General features: G+C 39.8%; 2 protein-coding genes across 3 annotated transcripts; one reads left to right on the top strand and one right to left on the bottom strand.

Annotated features, from left to right (window-relative positions):
- Positions 1 to 148: 148 nt before the first annotated feature.
- LOC128453901 (CSC1-like protein 2) lies at positions 149 to 17,795 on the bottom strand. 2 transcript variants are annotated; one of them, XM_053437020.1, is made up of 24 exons: positions 17,678 to 17,795; positions 12,814 to 13,032; positions 12,481 to 12,560; positions 10,916 to 10,957; positions 9,731 to 9,821; positions 9,586 to 9,623; positions 9,320 to 9,462; positions 9,048 to 9,099; positions 8,824 to 8,932; positions 8,667 to 8,737; positions 7,982 to 8,062; positions 7,774 to 7,897; positions 6,609 to 6,742; positions 6,371 to 6,508; positions 5,527 to 5,680; positions 5,280 to 5,386; positions 5,083 to 5,169; positions 4,901 to 4,966; positions 4,096 to 4,258; positions 3,272 to 3,377; positions 2,937 to 3,104; positions 2,713 to 2,828; positions 2,528 to 2,599; positions 149 to 1,990 (listed from the first exon to the last, which is right to left on the bottom strand). In XM_053437020.1, the coding sequence occupies exons 2-24, from the start codon at positions 13,006 to 13,008 to the stop codon at positions 1,814 to 1,816; spliced, it is 2,514 nt and encodes an 837-aa protein (XP_053292995.1). In that variant the 5' UTR covers positions 13,009 to 13,032; positions 17,678 to 17,795; the 3' UTR covers positions 149 to 1,813. The 2 variants fall into 2 exon arrangements, with proteins under 2 accessions (XP_053292995.1, XP_053292994.1); XM_053437019.1 differs by lacking the exon at positions 17,678 to 17,795 and adding an exon at positions 17,335 to 17,659.
- A 203-nt stretch (positions 17,796 to 17,998) lies between these two features.
- mrpl14 (mitochondrial ribosomal protein L14) lies at positions 17,999 to 19,563 on the top strand. The gene is made up of 3 exons (XM_053437016.1): positions 17,999 to 18,056; positions 18,285 to 18,384; positions 19,105 to 19,563. Exons 2-3 carry the CDS (start codon positions 18,305 to 18,307, stop codon positions 19,469 to 19,471), a joined length of 447 nt encoding a protein of 148 aa, XP_053292991.1. The 5' UTR covers positions 17,999 to 18,056; positions 18,285 to 18,304; the 3' UTR covers positions 19,472 to 19,563.
- Positions 19,564 to 19,660: the final 97 nt, after the last annotated feature.

The raw sequence follows: 19,660 nt of genomic DNA, 5'->3' as shown, positions 1-19,660 counted from the left end.
ATTAGCTGAGCTAAGTCTGTAACAGCAAAAACATCATAGTATTGAACTGAATTGGCCTGCTTTGCTCTATAATGTGGCTTTTCATATGATAGCGGACAAAGGAAACATTGAAAACCTTGTTAAACAGAAATTCTTGATTGTCCACAAACTTGATTAAATACAGATTTATTGTTCAAAGAGCTGAGAGGGAAAGTAAATATATACAGAGTAGAAATCTGTTGTACTTAACGGCCCTTTGGAAAGAACGACAAATGGTAACATCTGTCATCTCTCTATCTAGAATGTAAATCTAAAAAAAGACAAAGCACACAGAAACAGTCTAGTTTTGCAGTTTGAAGGTGCAGCAACATTTTACCGTTACATTATTGAAACAAGGTGAGAACTTCTATTAAACTGTTTGACTGTTGTTAACAAAAAACATGTATGCATTTCCAGTGAGTACCACCATCTAAACCGATCTTATGAAAAAAATAAAAATAAAACAATCCATGAAAAAGATAACAGTGGCTACAACAGATAAAGAGAACTAGTCACAATGACCCCGTTCAGACCAGGTATCAGCATCTGTCCTCAGTGATCCAATCACAAGTGATCAGCACCAATTAGAGAACTAAACACACCCTAACACAGACTAAAAACAACATAATGTCTTTGTGAACACAAATGACATCTATGTTTATTTGCATATAGAGTGGAGAAGCGAAATCAGATCTCAAGTGGTCACACGAGACGCATTCAGGGTTCAATGCCAGATGTAAAGAAGTTAGAGCCGTCCACTTGGGAGTGGATGGTAATACCAGGTCTTAACGAGGCCAAAGGGTATTATCTGAAACTGACCCCAAAATACCCACACATGGCCTCTCTCTCTCCATCCTCTGAGCAACACAAAAGGATCAGCAGGATCTTGACCTTCAGTCCTCCCGCAGCAGCCATGCAAGGATTGTCCCCTACAGGGGGCAGCATCAGTAGCAGCAGTCCGACAGCAGTACAGACAGAGGCTCAGGGATGGGCAGGGCAAAAAGACAATTACCAGTGTAGTGATTTTAATTCTGTTCTTCCTCAGTGTAGGGATGTATCAATCTTGATAGCATTTAAAATCCCATTCATACAAATAAAATAGGTAGTTTAACAAATGCAAAGTTTTAGAGTTGTACAGGGTCAAAGCGGCTGTTAGTATTGATGATGAAAGCTTAGAATTGGACATAGTAATGGAAGAACATGTTTTGAGACCATGACATTCTGCACAGACCAAGCTTTATGCTGGTGTGAAAATTTCTCTTACGCTCCTCTCTCATGAGCTGCTTCTTCTGGGGAAGCACCTGGTACAGTCAGTTAGAGATACTCACAAAGGACTATGGAAAGTCCCTCCAGGCATGCTGTACTACGGTACCTTGGTGAAACTCGCTCGTATAGGACAGGTCCTCTCTTTGAAGTGCAATATTGTTAAGGAAATACAGACAGAATATCACACCCCTTACAGGACAAGGCAAAACATTCTTCATCTGTGCATTGGTTTCTTTCTTTCATGGGTCTATGTGCAGGGTTTCAGGGCGGGCCTCAGCTAAATCGGCCATGCGCTGTCAGTGTACATTCCCACAGAAGATGACGTTTGATGAGACCCAGTGGAGGACGTATCCTTGAGCAGCAATCCATGTAATGCTCAGTAGACAGTGTGCTTACGTTAGTGTAAAGTCCCCCGATGGAGGTTGAGATGCTTTGGAGAACTGTTGGTCCAGTTCCTAGTTTAGTTCATAAGATCAGTGCACTCCTCAAGTTAACTCAGGCGGTCTTTCAATTTCTGTTCAAGGCAGCGTCAGTGCCTCACTTCATTATCGATGAGGCTGTCCTCACCAGACTGGAAGTCCTCATTCAAGCCATTTTCCACATTGATTATTTCCTCGTCCTGCGAGGATCCCTGGCCGTCGTCGCCACTTCCTGAACCAGCCTCTTCTGAATTTGGGTCTTGAAGTACCTGAGCAATGTACATTTGCTGTGGGGGAGAAAATGAAAACAAATAAAAATGTTGAAGTCCGAATTCTAGATCATAACTCAGAATAAGTTCTCTTTGACAGCAAAGGGTTCTTTACATGGGTTTAAACACATCCTGCACTTTTTTCTTTTATATTGATAAATCATTAAAAATAATAAGAAACTGAACCCATAAATATATGAAGCTTAAAAATAACTTTTAAAAAAACATACAATGAATTTCATTTCATATTTAAAACAATAACAAAACTAGTTTGATTATGGTGTGAAGCAGCAGCACAAAAAGTGTGTTTTTCCTTCATTATCCGTTGTTTGCCCCAGACGTTATAGCAGAGTCGAGCAAAGACAGAGGCAAAGCGGATATGACATCATTAAAAAGGCGAATAAAATTAAATAACTTGCTGCATTCAATATATTTGGGGATTTCTCTGTGTTTGAACATTTAGGGAAACATTTTGGATTATGTCTATACACAGTTTTGGATGTTTGAAGGGATAGCCTCTAAAATCTTTAGCATTATGTCTGACTGAGTACATACCGCTGCCTTGTTTGCGGTAGAGGTGCACGGTGGACGCCCATTCTCCACTCCATCAATGTCCTCGGAGTCAATCTGGTATAAAAAACACATTTAACATCAGCAGCTGAATATCAAGCTGGTTTCAAATACTGGGATGAACAATTCAGAAAACATCTTTATGAAAAAGGTGCAATTATTTTAGTTACCTTGTAGTTATGAGCACTGAGATATTTAAAATGTCCAAAGCAGACATGAGAGAGGCAGACGATGATTGTGATGATCAAAACTATGAATGTGAACATGGACGTCGCAGCTGAGAATCCTGCGGGAATAACAGTAGAGGGAAACTTGTTTAACATGGTTAACAGTAAAAAAAAATCTGTGCATGTGTTGTGACACGAGTGGCCAGTAGATGGAGTCCTCCTCTTACCCGAGCGGACAGTGGAGAAGAAGAGAAGCCAAAAGAGACAGAGAATAGGAGCAGCCACCACTTGGTTGACAGCTCCAGAATGGATCTTCTTGTCCAGTTTGGATGGCAGATAGGCGTAGTACATGTTGTATCTGTCTGCTAAGTGTTTTAGCAGCATGTACATCAGTCCTGCAAAAGGAGACAAGACAAGACATTCAGCAGAGGTAATCCAATTAGGCCTGCTGATAAGCTTGAGCACAGAGAACAGAGCCACTGTACACCGCCTGTTCTCTGTATGTTTCCTCTGCACTCATTTCATGAGCACACTATCAGGGATAATAAATGGTAGCACTCACCAAAAGGGACGATGATTGGGCAGGTGATGCTGTAGGCCATAACCACAGTGAAGATACACATCATCCAGGCATAAGCTGCCCCAAACTGGAACTCATAGGCTTGGTGCTGCCGAGACACAATGACAGGATATTTAAGAAAATTCCAAATCTAAAAATCTTAATATTGTTGACAGTTAAACATTATAAACATATTTTCAACCTAAAATCATAAAACTGTATTATTATTTATAATAAATGATATGACATTAAATTCCTGGGTTCACTCATGTTTAATCATCTAAATTGTACAAATTGTTGTTTTCTTTACCCTAGAGTGGGCCCTTTACATTTACATCAGGAGCTGGTCCGCTCTCTGGAGGCAGACATGTTTATCACCTTTTGAGTTTTTAGAACAGAAGGCTACCACTGGTTCTCTATCATGATTGGATGAGGAGGGTGAGGTGAGGGATATTCAGCTGCAATATGCAACTTCACCACTAGATTCTAAACACTGAACCTTTAATATGGCTTGTTCTGGCACTGGGCAATGACACAGTCACTTCCCCGTTCAGTTTAAAAGTAAATGTTTTTATATTCAGCCAAAAAGTCTTAAACTATAGCCGTTTTTCCGACATGACCTGGTGGGATCCCCTGCTGTGCTCACAAATCGCCTTGTCAGGGATTTCTACGGTATTTATACAAGGAGGTCAGGTGGTTAAGTTTGCAGAAACTGTGGAGCGTCTCACTCAGACGAGGAACTGTGGAGTCCAGTGCATGTCTGAAAGCAGCTTATTTCACATGGACCACTAACTGGTTTAAGCCTGGTAACCAGGGAAGGAACGAACCCTTTTGACGTTCCGTCGCTCAGCTGCAGACCGGGCAAGGCAGAGCCGGATCATGTACATGAGCAGACCCGGGATCCTCAGCAGGTCCATTGCGTTTCCAATGAAGGCGGACGCGATGACATAGTTCACAAAGAAGGCTCCATTGTCAGGAAGGAACACACACCTACAGAGTAAAGAAAGAGGTAAGTATCATTTAAGAGAAAAAAAGCCTCATGCTTAAGTTTAAAAATACATTAGTGCATAACAGAATTTAAATTCAAGTTAATTCTATAAACTAAGTGAGACTTGATCTTATTTCTAAATGACTGAATTAAATATTGAACAAAAAAGGCACTTAGTAGAGTCCATACCTCCACCAAGGCCCAACAAGCCCCTTAAATTCAATTAAGCTGCACCAAATATCATACACTCATAGATATCAGGTTCCTAAATGTGTCTCGTCAACACTTATGAATCATTCAATGGAATACCAAATATCACAATGTTATAGAAAGAAGAAAAAATTCTAGGTTCTGCCCCTTTGTGCAAATCTCTAATGCTATAGGTTATTCCCTGACCATATCCTTCAATCACATTTCATAAAAATCCTTTCGGTCATTTTTATCTAATCAAACAGACATACATACAAACCAACAAACAAGTGGACAGGGGTTAAAACATGACTTTCTTGAAGGAATTAATAATGATTTTCAAAAATAGATTAGTTTCCGCTAGTTATAGTGAATAAATAAACTGTTAAAAAGATTTCATCCTGTTCTGCTTTCGTCTGTTTAAATTCAAACAGCCGTAAAATGATTCCACTTACTCAAATCTCACTGCAGCATCTGCCAAGAAGCTTTTGTCAAAAAGCCAGCGGAAGAAAACATCCAAACTGAAAAATACAAGGAAAGAAAGGAATTATTATAACTATTTATGCTGACAAGGTAATTAATGTGCAAAGTAAACATTCAATTGGACTGAAGGAAATTTACTAAAAACATGATATACCTGCTGAGTCCTAGGGAGGGCAGCAACAGGACCATGAAGATCAAGAAAGAGTAGCATTTATGCATTGTTGTCCTGTTCTCTCCTGAGCTACAAGGCCAAATGAAACATTTAGAGATCAAGAACACACACAACCAGCTTAAAGGTCAAATGGAAACAATTACAATATAACTATTGACTGCAGAAGATGTGACTCATACCGGGTCCAATGTGCTTCAAAGAAGGCAGAGTAGTAGACAATAGTAGGAAGTAAGGCAGAGAAGGACCACAGGAGGAGGGTGGGGAAGAACTGGGTGACGATTGGATTCTGGAGGATAGATCAGAAAGAAACAGGCATGTTATGTGAAGACACAGTGGGCTTAATTCCTGTGCATCTGTAACAGCATGCAGACTGGTGATGGCAATTTTTCAGGAGAGTGATGACAAAGATGGCTGAACTGAGCTCACATTTAGGTACTCCACTGGTTTGGTCACATTGAACTTGTCCATCGTGGAGATGATGATGGCCGGGGTGGTGAGGAAGAACAGGAGGAGGAAGAGGACACAGTTGATGATGAAGAAGCGGATCCACCAGGGGAATCCTCCCACTGACAGATGCTCCCTGTGGGATAAAGGTTATTTGGTGGTTAGATCGACGCTGGGTGGTGACCTGCCGTTATGGACACAGCTGTCCTGTAAACTGATACTGCAGCTCAAAAGACACTTTTTCATCTGGTGAGAGAAAATCTTTTCAAAGTAAAATGAAGTTCAATCCTAGTGAGAGCATAGTACAGAATATAGGAATGAACTTTTCATTATTATCATTAAATGTATGTTTGATTAGGGAGCTTAGAAAAACTAAACTACAGCATCAAACAAAGTTATCAGAATTCTTCCAAATGCAGTACTCATTTAACATAAGTGACACTGTCGATCAGGACAACTGATGCATTCACAACACGGACAACTCATTTCCCAGTTCAGGGTTCTGGGTACTGAGTCCAGCTTCACCAAACTTTGAATAAAGTTTGTCCGGTCTTTTTTCGCCGACGCTCAATTATACTTCACTTTACGGTTTCAGAAAGAAAACAGCAATCAGCCTCCCCACATACATACGGCCTCATTTGAAAACAGGCAAGTTTGGAACAGGCACTGCACTAGTAATTAGTAATTATAACATGAATGAAATAACATCAGTGTATCAGGGGCATTATTAACATTTTCAGCACATTTTAACAATACCGTGATAATGGTCACTATAATTATGATACATGGATAAATGAAAGAATATGAGACTTGAAAGTGTTCTTACCAGTAGACATTCTGTGGATCTGGGGCATAGCCGACAGTCCAGTTGTGTGTGTGTAGCTTGACACTGAACTGAGAGATCTTGGGCTCCTGACGACAGTGACAGCCCTGACACTTGCAAGCATTAAAGTCCTTCGAAATACTGAAAACATAGATGTGGAGGAGGGACAAGAGCCATGTAATTCAAAAACAATCTCCAAAGGTACACATTCCATTATTTCAACATGCTCCAATGTACTTACATGGCAGTTATGGACTCATTCTGAAAAGTGACAAAGGCCATTCCTAAAGGTTTCCTGTTGACCTTCTCTCTCTCCTTCCTGTAGTCTTCTTTTAGTTGTCCCTCCAACTTGGTGTAGTAACTCACTGCCTCTTCCTGCCAAGGACACAAGAATACAGTCAAGAGTCTGTGATGTTTGTGTTTGTTTTCTTACTTTAATCCTAGTTGCCCATACACAAATGATGAAGCTCAGTTAATACACAGGAAACAAGACGACAAGCTATTAATATATAATATACAGTAAATGTCAACCTTTAATTTGCAGCTTTATATGTAATAGCTTAAGTTAAGACAATACAATTACAGAATGTAAATAATAACACAACCTTAAGTAGATTAACATCTGTAATACTCAAAAGCCTCTGGAATTACTTGATAACTTTTTAGAAATAAGTTAATTTGGTGATTATTTATATGATATAAGTATCAGTTGGCCCACAATAAGAAGCTAGTTAAACAGAGAGCAGAACACAAGTTCAATAATGTGAAATTGCGGCAGTCATGTTGAACAACAAGCTTACTGAAGTTATGGTTCATAATATCATAGCCATCAGAAGTCAATGCAAATGTTTTGTGGAGTGCTTCAAAATGTCTCCATTTAACAAATATATAAAAAGGTCAAACACACTATAAAAGAAGTTATATATAGTTGTGTATGGATATGATTTACTCTGCCCCCTTGCCCCCTCTAGTTGTATATTCCTCATATTATTTCATCATTTGCTCCAATTTGTTTAGTTTAAAATGTTTGATTAGTTCTTGTTATCTATTTTTTTGTCACATCCTGGGGGTAACTGATCCAACACATAGTATGATTCTGTATTGGACACAACTTTTTTGGCATTGAAAACGATGACAAAAGAAATTCTTTGTTTATGCTCAATTGAATCAGAAAATAAAACCAATTCATCATGTATTATAATATCATTTTTCACTCAGACTATGGTATAGGGAGTGCATAGGATAACTTTGATTATTGAAGGATTAAAATACCAGATTATGTCACATAGCTTATTCACAAATCTAAAATTAGATAAATGTTTTTCTTATCTTTCAATGAAATATGGTGAAAACAAGTTTAAGGAGTGTGTTATTTTTTAGATAAACCTGCAACATGTTATTCTGACCTGCTCACAGCCTTTGATGATGCAACAGCAAAGGTGGCCACAGGGCTTTGGGTTGACCATGGTAGTTATGTTCTCCTTTTCATGCAGGTCGATAAAGAACTTCTTGTTGCGCTCTGCCTTCTTTCTGTATACACAAAATTTAAATATGTGAGCAAATAAGAAATTATTTAAAACAAGATAAAACACGCACACACAAAAAATGTTTTACCGATCAGAGTTGAGATTCATCAGTCTGGCCACATTGTAACAGATTCGAGCTTCCAATACGATACAATTTTCATATGCTTGCCTATGAAAGACATACAAAAGGAGAGAAAGTGAGAGAGTGGACACATTTACAGAATCACAAATGTACACAGTGTGTATTAATTAGGCATTCCTAATAACAAGATCTGTGTATTTACCATACATGACATCTCTCATGTGACACCAAGTTATAACATCACCACAAATAGTAACAGGCTGTCACTACAAGGTTTTAGGAAGGGTGGGGGGGTGTTTGATGGTGTATTTGTGTGTACTAAAACGTGTAGGAGTGCAGGAGCAAATATACAATTTTTGTTAATACTATTTGGCTGAGTAGGAGTTGAGCCAACACCCCCTCCGGTCTTGACACATGACTTGCATAATCCTGCTCATCTGGCTTCTATTATGGACAATTACACATATAGGCCAGTCATTGTCTGATCCTGGCCATAAGGCTGAGGACAAAACAACTGTTCTTAACAGGGAAAGGCACGGCTCTCATACATCCTATTACAGTTACTGCACAGCTTTAACCCATGATGATGGACTACTTTGACGAACAGACAGATTTATACTGGACAGATTTATAGTGGTATAATATCCGTGGAAGCAGGACAGAAGCGAGAGAGGTCCTGAGGTGAGCTTACTCAAAGTGCTGCTTTATCTCACTCTCCTCTGCATATTTGGAGATTCCATTGACAAATAAGGTGCGTTTCACCTGCACGGAAACAAAGGAAAGTAATTAGCAACAACATTCAGACGTATGTGGGCAAAGAGAGGATTTTCTGAAAGTATGCCACTGACCAGGTCATCCTCCTTGTAGTGCATCTTGGAGGTGTGCCGTCTCATGCTGTACACTGTCAGTAACAGGTAGAGGAATGCAAAGGTGGTATGCAGCCACAGTAGTGTATTACTTTGGAAATAAAGGGGTAAAAGGGATTTAGTGACATGGTTAAAATCAACAGGGCAACAAAATGCTGTAAAGCTGAGTATATGCTAAATTAAGTGAGGGTATAAGTACTACTCACTTGGCATCCAAATTTGCTATAGTGGTTCGCCCAAAACTATAGGCGTTGTTTTCTGTAAAACAATATTACAAATATTATTCACAGTATTGTATTACACTGCATTTAATACAGCTAAGAATTTGGGACAAGATTTAAACTGGTAGAGTAGAAAAACATTTGGTAGAGTAAGTTCCGAATGACTTCACAAAATAAAAAGTATGCTTAAATAGAAGTCAATGCAAACTGGTCAAACAAGATTAAAAGAAAAAACTAAACTATTTCAATAAACTCACCAAGTAGATTTCCAGAGAAATTAACGGGCAAGATGATGCCCACAGAGAGCACGCCCACTACGACCAGTAGGCCAATGATGTGGCGCTGAAAGGACAAATAATACACAGCATCCTCCCCACACTTTTCCCGTATCTCCTCATCCCTACAGAGAGAACACACCAATATAATCAGCAACCTAAGATCAATTCAAAGCAGACAATCCATTTTAAATCAATGCTACTCAAATTTCTCTTATTTCCAATTTGCTGTTAGTAGGTAGACTCACTTGATGCGGAAGATAGCAGTTAGCCAGGAGCAGAAACCCTAAGAGAGACGACAGCAGTGAACTAAAGGTGTTGTAACAGCTTTCATGTAACATATAGTGTTTATATGATTGAATACATTTATTCTATAAGAAATGGCATATTTACTAGGTCTTTCTGATCAATGTCCACAGAGCTGGAAACTGACGTGAGGCGTTCATAGCGTTCAGATGTCTCTGATGTCATCGCAGAGGCCATACTGTATACAGACAACACAACACAGTGTTTGTCTGATGTTACACAACTACCCAACATCAGAATGAACTACGAGGGATGTTAGTTGTTCACAACTTTGGAAAAGTGGGATTACCATCAGTATGGAAAAGTTGAGAGAACAATAACACACCCACACACGCCCTGAAATGGACTGAGGAGAGTCATCCTGTGGGATCCACAACAGGATTTAGGTTGGTAAACCAGTTAACCACAGGGAGATTCTCTACAGCCACATTTCATGCATTATTTAGTGCCTACTAGAGGTTGAATACACCATTACCACCAGTAAGTTTGTAATTAAAAAGACATAGCTCTACAAAAAAGAGGATTCACCAAGAAAACAACACTGATTATCAAGAGGCAGATGTATGGAATTTGTCCAGCAGAGCCACAGCTTCTCTTTGATAGATCACATGATGAACCTTATTATTTACTGTATTCCATGTTCATAACACTCCCTAAGGAAGGTCACGTCAGTTCAATTTATACATAACTGGAAAATATGAAGATTAGCCAGGCTCTGCCGCAATTCCAGCACTCGTTCAGTGTAGTGAGTACAACATGTAAGGATGACATTACATAGATCTATAAAGAAGAGGGGAGAGAGCCTGTGGCTGTAATCCACAGTCAATTCTTCTCTCCTACATTCCTGAGCTCTACGAGGCTAGATGTACTGTAGGTGCACCATGTTAGGGCCTGTCTATGAACAACCACAGATCAGTGAAGAATTACCTCTCCCTGTAAGCATCTTGTCTGTGCGGCTCATGCAATGCGCTCACACAGAGGAAGTCCATGCTTCATAAAGAGGTCAATACACAGATTAGCAAACAAGATCTGATTAGAATGGTGAGAGAGGACAGAGGCACATGACAAGAGAAGAACAAGAATGACAAGGAGAGGGAGAATGATTAGTAGCCGGGCACTGACAGACACCTGAAGAAGGAAGGAAAAAGCGAAACCATTAAGAGTGACAAACAGATTGAAACCCACAGCAGCCTGGACAGTATGAGGGTTATAAGGTTATCTAGAGAAAGAGGAAAGGACAGAGGAAGTCTACTGTACGGAGAAATAACATACTATTCCCGTTCATCCAGGCGACTGTACCGCTGATCCATTCGTCTAAAATGAAAAGCAACACAAAGCCATTCAGCTCAGTTAAGGGATAATAGCCCTTTTGGCCAGTACGGACATACATATTACACCAGTGGAATATCAATAAAAGGTTCATCCTTGTATACACAGATATAAAGAAATGGCCTGCAATTTGATAATGTGCCTTTTATTCTTTTATGAAGCTTGAACAACAAACTTATATTTGTTTAATTTATATCCCATCTTTCTGATGCTTGCCCACATTTTCACTTAAGGCATCTTTAACTTTACAGATTTTACTAAAATTGAAGAGCCAGACAATGACCTTAAGTCAGCAGAGCCATGAGACAATAAACTACATTTCCTGTCAGATACAAAAGTGTCTCATGCTGCCACCCCCCTCCCATCCTCCCACCATGCTGCAACCCCATTCTCGGCTCACATGCAGCTGAAAAAATAGTGTATCTGCAACATCACACAAACACAGCAGGGGGATGTAGGTGATGGAGCACTGTGTCATGCACTTTCCAGCATTCACAGTCAAATGGGCCTGTAGTGATATCTGATCTCTCTCTCTCTTTTCATCAGTCCTTGTGTTTCATCTCATGATACAGTGGTTTAAGAGGAGCAATGGTATCAGCCCATGTTGACGGGTCGAGTGTCTCATTAGCCGCTTCCACATCTATTCTCCATTTTTATTATCACTCTTACGACATGCCATCAAATTCTTATTATCCTCAGTGTCAGGATGTCATTAATTTATAGAGGGGAACTTCTGTCCATGTGGCTTAGATGCAATGACAGTGGGGGTTTTGAAAATTCTTAATATTTAATAATCATGAGTTTCTCCCTCCATTTCCGGCTTGTTCTAACAGCTGTCTGTTAAACATGTAACAAAGCATGAAAATTGCCAGCAACTTTGACAATAAAAGGAAAACTGCCTATGGCGACTTCCTGTCTGGTGTCCCATCAATGTGATGTCTGCTTCTGTCAGAAAACAAAGTGAACTCCACTCTTGGAAAAAGATTACACGATTTTTAATTGTTAACTTGCTAGTGCCAGATATTAAGCGGACAAACCATACACCCTTGAACTGTAAGCAAATCACATCAATGTCTAACAGTGGCTGTGTTTAGAACAGGCTCATGACTTGCTGCCTTTTACACTGCCTCTTTAAAAAGTGCTGCCAAACCCACGGCAATGTCTTTTTTCTCCTGCAACTGTGTGTAACTAATCTTAACTGGTCACACCAAGATGGATTTCTTTGCACTACTGCAACTTCTTGAGTAAAGTTTGGGTCAACTGTATAATTATATATTTGTTCAAATCAATTGTTCTAGCTGTAAAAAATATTTTTGGAAGGTAATTTAGTGCCAAATTGTAAATTTTCTATCAAATATTGACCATCAACCACTGCAGTGTATTAACAACATATAACAATGTGATGTTTACGTATAACATTTTAACCATAGTGTGTATATATAAATAATATTATTGCTTTCAATGCATGATGCTTAAAACCGAGGTGTGGATTTGTGTACTCTGATTACCTTTCAGTGTCGGTCACCAAAGCGAGGCGCCCATAATCCCATGCTACTTTTCTCAAGAAGGAGAACACAAACAGCAGCACCTAGAAGAACAAAATGAACAGCGGCTGTCAGCACCTCTAGTTCCTTTATTTACATTTCAAAAACATACTGAACAAAATCTACATAGATGCAAAAGTTTTTTTTTTTTTTACATTTAAGTCATTGCTCAGATGTTGATATGAAACCTGTATGACACACATGAGGCAAACTAACAAAAAGGCCAGGCTCTATTGGAAAGCTACGCTCATCGTCTGTTGTAACTGGGCACTTCATTTAATGGACAAAGGTACTCACCAAGAAGCACATAAAATCAAGTGCGAGGACAGTTGGTACCCCTCCAAAAGGCAAGCCCACGAGTACTGTGCTGGAAATTCGGGCTGAGTAACAGTAGTCCCTGGTGGAATTGGGCTGAGGCGTGGGGCAGCTCTCCGACTTGGAGCATCCTTGAACCCCCCAGATGGCCATTATCAATATCAACACTTGATGCATCACTCACTGCAGCATGTTGACAACCTGAAAAGAGGCAAAAGTGTTAGATCACCAAGTAAGCTGACTATTACTATTACACTCATCTTCTGTATGGGTCTATCATGGACCATTATTCAGGTCATGCAGAGAAGAGGTAAACAGCTTGAGATATAAATTTGCCATCCCCTTCCTGCTGAGGCTTCTGTCTCGTCATTAGTCACATGCTTTGCTGCTGCTTTTGACCACATGTCCAACCACTGTAGTTAACTTTACTCTGAATTCATGGGAAAGCAGATAATGCATTAACAGCTTAAATATGTAGCGGGAATGCTGAGTTGCACAAATGGTTTAATAAATCAAGCTGATGTTTCGGTTTCTGACTGCAGTGTCAGACTTTGTATTAATAACTAGTATTTTACATATTATTGAGATTTCTCACATTGGCTATCTTCATAATTCAATAAGAAACAAGAAATAGCAGACCTACTAATCTACCTTAAGCGTATTGATGGACATCACTGACAAAACATGAATAGTGTATGAGGGATAGTAAGTCATAGGAGACATGTATCTTTATCATCCTGGGTAAGGCTAGACAGTCCATTCTCCTGCCCGAGCACACATCTATTTTATGTGCAACATTTTGGCAAGTCATCCTGACACCAAAGTCAGCATTCATACATACAGTAAACAAAGATGACAGGCAGGGCACAAGTTGTTTGATAAAAACAGCAGTCATCGAATCAAAGTTGTGACATCCTCAACGGAGGTTCAAATCATCAGAGAAACTAGAATAACAATCAAAAAGAGCATATACTTCCACATAGGCCTAAACGTGTTATAAAGATGTTATAAGATGTTGAGACAAAACAACCTCTGAAAACTAAAGCACCTTCTTTATCTCATAAAATATTGACGCATTCTGATCAACAAGGGGTTTGGAGAGTGTGTGTAGCTGTTACCGAGGGGCTGGAGTGTGTTTGCAGTTGCACTGCAATACTCGTGCCCTTTGACCCACTATTAGCAGCAGCATTCACGATGCTGCTCATCTGCCCCAACACTAACTCATTTATCCGCTCCCTGGAATGCTGTGACATCAGTGGAGAGGGACGCAGCCAGCGCTGAACAATAAGCCGATAGAGAACACAGAGTTCAAATGGACCGGTCTCAACCCAAGAAGGACACAACTCACACCCGCCACTTCAGCAACACTGCTGCACGTCCTGGATCCATTGACACAGTTCCAGCTATTTAGGATTCAACACCAACATCTTAAGGGGGAGTTTAGCACACTTCAAGTCAAGAACAACTTAATATTTCATGTGAGTTATAGATGCTTTTTTAAGGAATAGTGAGGTAAATAACTGTACATCTCTTGGGTGGCATGATTAATTAAAATATGTAGGACATGTATCTATACAATCATTTGTATTTGTTGTGATCTACAGTGGTTGGTTTCAACCACACAACCTGATAATATAATGCAACAGCACTACAATACAAACTCTTCATCTCAGCATGTTTTTGAGGATTATAACAAAATTGATATCCTCGCCATTTGTCTCAGTTTAAAATGCCACGTAACAAAGTTAAGTGTACATTTCTCTTTGTCACCAACAGACCAATACTGAGTGCAAAGCAGATTCTTAAAAATATTTGGAATCATCATATTTTTTTACATCAGGGTTTGCATGCAGTCTTCTACTCCTTTGTAGTCTTTGATGGCATTTACCCGAGAGCCTGCCATAGCATGTATTCACTATGAGGGAGAAAACACAATGCCTGGCCATTAGAAACTCACTAGAGAGTCACGCATTTGCTATTCAGTTTAAGCAGTCAAAACAATCTGGTTTGTGAGGGATTATCATTACATATGTCCTATTGTTTTTAGTTAAGACAAACAAGACCAAAGCGAAACATCTACCAGGGACAAATAAACTGAAAAAAAGTCAAACAAAAGTGCATCATTCAGTTTCCCTCAGGCAGCTGCATGTTTATTTTATACTGATAATACAGATGCCTTTTTACGGTAAGTGTACCTCCACCTTGAAACTTTAGAGCACTTCTGTTTTCCATCTACAGCACAGATATTAATGACCTTGTGCATTAAAAATGTGTTTTCCATCCTTATGTGAGTCAACATTTTTATATCTACAAAGTTGAATATTTAAACCGGTGTTGTCTAATACTAATCGAGGGTTCTGAATTAGGTTTGCAGCAGTCAAGCAACACCAACTGTCTGATAACCTTGCTTGCACAACTAAATAAAACCAGAATTTAACAAGGGAGGGACACACTAGAGGAGCCAAGACTAAATTAAATTTATATTGCTCAACTCTTTTCTCCAAGGACGTTCACTTCCTGCATAGACTATTTGTAACTCAAAACCAGCACCTGGTGCAGTTTCTATTCACAAGTCATTCACACATCTACAGTACAAGATAAAACGTATAACCTATAAACTTAATAAACTACTACTCGTGTGTGTGTGTGTGTTCTGCTTCACAAGAGCTTTTGACTTGGCTCCTGCAATGCTGCTGGCTGATAACTGTGATTTGACATATTAGCCTTGTTGGTATTAGTATGTAAATCATTGACAGCCTCCCCGTTGCTGAGTGTTGACGATCACAGATTGTGATGATGTCAGAGTTCACTTTCACAATCATGTCACAACATGCATATCAATTTAAGACAACACATAATACGAAGACAAGGAATCCAAGGAAAAATTATAAATGTTGGAGATCAAACATAATTAAATCAATTTATTTATTTGTATAACCATTAACGACTTCCAGGGTAGGTTAGGGTACCTAAGGTCAACTTAAATATAATTAAGTAAGTATTGCTTAGTGTTGACATAGATTCATTCAAATATAATTGGTATTTTCTGGTTAAACTTTATTAAACCGAAACCTCCCATATTTAATAATAGAGAATAGAGGATTAATCATACAAAGGTTAAGATGACACAAATTCCAATTAAGTTGTCTGTATGACAAACGTATCCATTATTGTGTAAGAAATGGAACAAATTATATTATCTCTATTAAGTAATCTCACGATCGTATTTTAAATGTACCTTGAAAAGGATAACGTGTCTGTTCCATCTCATCTTTTCAAGGGAAGCCTGAACTGATTTGAGTCAAACAGACCACAATCACTTGCAGTTAAATGTAATAATAAGCACTAATAGCATGGCATACACTGTGTGGTTACAGTCCTATGTACATGAGGCTTAGTTTAATGTGTGGAGCTTATCTCTATTATCCGTGTCACCGTTTCACCTTTTCAAATTCTAGATGAACACAGGGTGCCAAACTGATCAGGTAATAAAAGCGTGTCCGTTTACATTCAACTGGTGATGGGCATTAATCATTCTTTTACACAGTAACTGATGTAATGATGGATCAAATAATCAAATAGTTACCCATTGTTTTCAGCATAGTAAATATTTTTTTTTAAATACATGAAGGAGAGAAGGCAATACCCTCAGGTTTAAGTGTGGAGTCAAGTCTTAATCTGGGATGTAATCGGTATGAGCAAAGGTGTCAGTGTGATAATTCTCAATCTATTTATATCTGATACAAAAAAAAAAAGAAGTTTATCCCTTTAAAGGCTGGTCACAGGCTGTGACTAGTGCCCGGTGATACCCACGTCAGTGAATGCAGCAACATAAACCTGTTACACTACAGAGATTCTCCAAACACAGCGTTGCTCAACCACCAGCTGTACATAGATAGCTGAGATATGTGAGGAATTACTGATCCTCCACTGGGTATGTAGAGCAGGGGCATGCTGTACGGAGCCTTACAGACAGATGGGCAGACTTTAACACTGCAGCTGCATTGTCTCACACCGCTCCTAGTATCGTACTCCATCCACAGGGTGTCAGATAGTGCGGTGGTCCAAGGAGTTCTCAAAATTATTCATTAAAAATGTATTATTATTCTCATTCGGAACAAAAGAATATGATCAGTTGAACCTAGCCTAACATCCCCGGATGAGAACAGGCGACCTTAATCTTGGGGCTCGAGGGTGGCAAATAATAAATAATTCATGAATGACACAGCCATCTACTTTAATGTAAAGCTACAGTCCTCACAACCGACAAGCATCTTCGTTTATTCGGTCTCACTTGCTTGTTGACCTCACTGGAGCTCAGTTAGCATGACGCTAATGCTAACGGGATGTGTTTACTGCTTGTTCTGACAGCTACAGTGAATGAAGTAGCGCACACTTTGTTACGCATTTAGCTGCCACGACTGTAGAGAAAAAAACAAAACACGTCTGTAGCGAAAACCAACGAAAACAAGGGCGTTTATGTAAGCGAGTATAACAACTTACCTTGCTATGATACGCAGCAGCAGCAGCAGAAACTGTTACAAATAGCTTATGTGAGCTAGCACTCAGTAGTTTCGTTTAAGTTAGCCAAGTTAGCCCCTCGATGTAGCAACACGGGTGGGCAAAGTAACAGGTAGAGGTGGTCTAACGCCCGGCGGCCGAATTCCCACTTCAAACTAGCATCTGCGAAACACGGTACTGAATCCGAGAGAGTCGGTGAGGCCGTGTAACTGTTCGCGATGACGGCCAATCTTCCTCTGTCTCGGCTGCGTCTGTCAGCCGGTTCGACAAGTCTGCGCTACCCAACCAGTCAGTCTGCCAGCCGAGGGTTATCTGCGTGACGTACCTAGAGGGCGACCACATAGAGAAGCGACTCGCCCTTCTGGGCCATGAACGGGATCTTCGTAGAGTCTTCGTTGTGCAGCTTCTATGTTCTTCTACATCTATGTGTTCCCTAAGCGCGTTTAGATGACGCACACAGACCAACAAACAAGCTAGCGGTAGCCGGCTTTGTGCTTTTTGTTTGGTGCTCTTGTTTTCACGAGCACACTTTGTCATGATTCAAGAATAAACATCAAAATAAAGCGTGTCAAACTGTTTACAGTGTGAAATATTTATATATCTATCTAATGGACATTGCGTCTATCGGCTAGCTCGGCTAAAGCTAGCCGGTCGCATGCCACCGACGTCACACTTTTGACATTGGCATGGAGCGTGATCACAGGGTAAAGCTAACGACACACGATTTTAACTTATCCTTTGCTGCTTTCCTTAAATAAATATTCTAGCATTTGTGTTATTATCATTTGCAGTAAACTCGCTTAACCATAAATCATTCGGCCCTATCGTTAGAACAGAGAAGAATCCACGTGTTTTAGGATCATTAATGCTAGCGATCTCGTCCAACCCTTTAGCTTATTAGCAGCTAACTGTTGTATGTTTTCTCTCTCCAGCTGACACAGTTCTCGTAGTTATGGCTCTCCCCCAACTTTCAAGGTCCCTGACTGGCCTCCTCGTGGGTCCATCGTCCATAATTCACCAGAGGACTTTTAGGTAAGATATCTATCCCTCAGGTGTGGAGCCAAGTGTTTATAATATTTTATATTTCCTATTGTTTTCCGTTATGTAAATGTGAAATAATTATGCTTTTAAAATATAGAAACATGCTGTTAAATTTAGCCTAGAAAAAGAATATACTTCACTACATGGCCCAATAGTCCCCTATAATTAAATCAACCACACGTCTAGATATTGATCCGCTGAATATGTCAGCATTATTTCATCAAGATTCACACTCTTTGACAGACAAAAATGTTGCACTGTTAACAAAAGTGATAAAACAATCCTTGATCTGGTCACTGCTTCAGACCCGCATCAACATTTAATGAGATATTCCCTGATACTCACCGCATCCTTCCACCAGGGTTCATGGGACCCTGACCAGTAGAATTTGATTAACCTTATCAAATAACAGATTAACAACACAGATGAAAATACCCTTGTCGCATGAATCAAAGAGATGATGTCACCAGGTAACCGTTACTCTTTGTTAGGTGGCCGTTGTGTTTGTATATTGAAATAGCAAAACTTTAATGTCTCGAAAGTTTGTATCTTCATATCCCAGCGAATTCAACATGGATAATGGCACAATTTGTTGGTGATGAAATACTGACGTTAACTTGTTCAGTTATTCTGCATGACAGCTGACTGGGGGGGCTCTCACGGAAATTCAGTCATTAGTTGAATTACTATACTTACTATTTTCCCTGCCAGTGTGTCTGCTGTTGCAGCAGCCATTCAGAAAATGTCGAGAGTCCGGGTGGTGGACAACAGCCCTCTCGGGAATACGCCGCATCACCGTCCGCCAAGAGTAATCCATGTCTACACCAAGAACGGCGTAGGAAAAGTTGGTGACAGAGTGCTGCTTGCCATCAAGGGACAGAAGAAGAAAGCGCTGATCGTTGGACACAAGATGCCTGGAGATCGCATGAGTCCACGCTTTGATTCGAACAATGTCGTTCTGATTGAGGACAACGGGAACCCTACAGGGACGAGGATTAAAGTTCCGATACCAACACATCTGCGGGAACTGGAGGGGGACTACTCTAAAGTGTTGGCAATTGCTAGTGCATTTGTTTGATAACTGTATCAGCCAGCTGTTGTTTTTGAAATCCATATATAATCTGTACATTTTCCGATCTGCTGGGGAATAAAATACGATTCATAATTGTATATTTTCCCTTCAGTAAAGCTTAAAAGGAGCGAACACTGAGTCAAACAAATTGCCTCTATATGGTGTTCCTTTTGTTACTTAATGCATGAAGTAGAT

This window comes from Pleuronectes platessa, chromosome 12, assembly GCF_947347685.1.
Source record: "Pleuronectes platessa chromosome 12, fPlePla1.1, whole genome shotgun sequence".
Classification (NCBI taxonomy): Eukaryota; Metazoa; Chordata; class Actinopteri; order Pleuronectiformes; family Pleuronectidae; genus Pleuronectes; species Pleuronectes platessa.
Note: the sequence above shows the minus strand (reverse complement) of the source record. Positions and strands in the feature narration are given on the sequence as shown.

Bases quoted from the DNA above. Each gene is read 5' to 3' on its own strand.
- LOC128453901 (XM_053437020.1), bottom strand. From the start codon at position 13,008: ATGCATCAAGTGTTGATATTGATAATGGCCATCTGGGGGGTTCAAGGA. The intron at 12,561-12,813 runs GTGAGTACCTTT...TTGTTCTTCTAG, and splicing joins TTGATTTTATGTGCTTCTTG to GTGCTGCTGTTTGTGTTCTC. The intron at 4,967-5,082 runs GTATATCATGTT...TGTATTTTTCAG, and splicing joins CCCTCCCTAGGACTCAGCAG to TTTGGATGTTTTCTTCCGCT.
- mrpl14 (XM_053437016.1), top strand. From the start codon at position 18,305: ATGGCTCTCCCCCAACTTTCAAGGTCCCTGACTGGCCTCCTCGTGGGT. The intron at 18,385-19,104 runs GTAAGATATCTA...TTTCCCTGCCAG, and splicing joins ATTCACCAGAGGACTTTTAG to TGTGTCTGCTGTTGCAGCAG.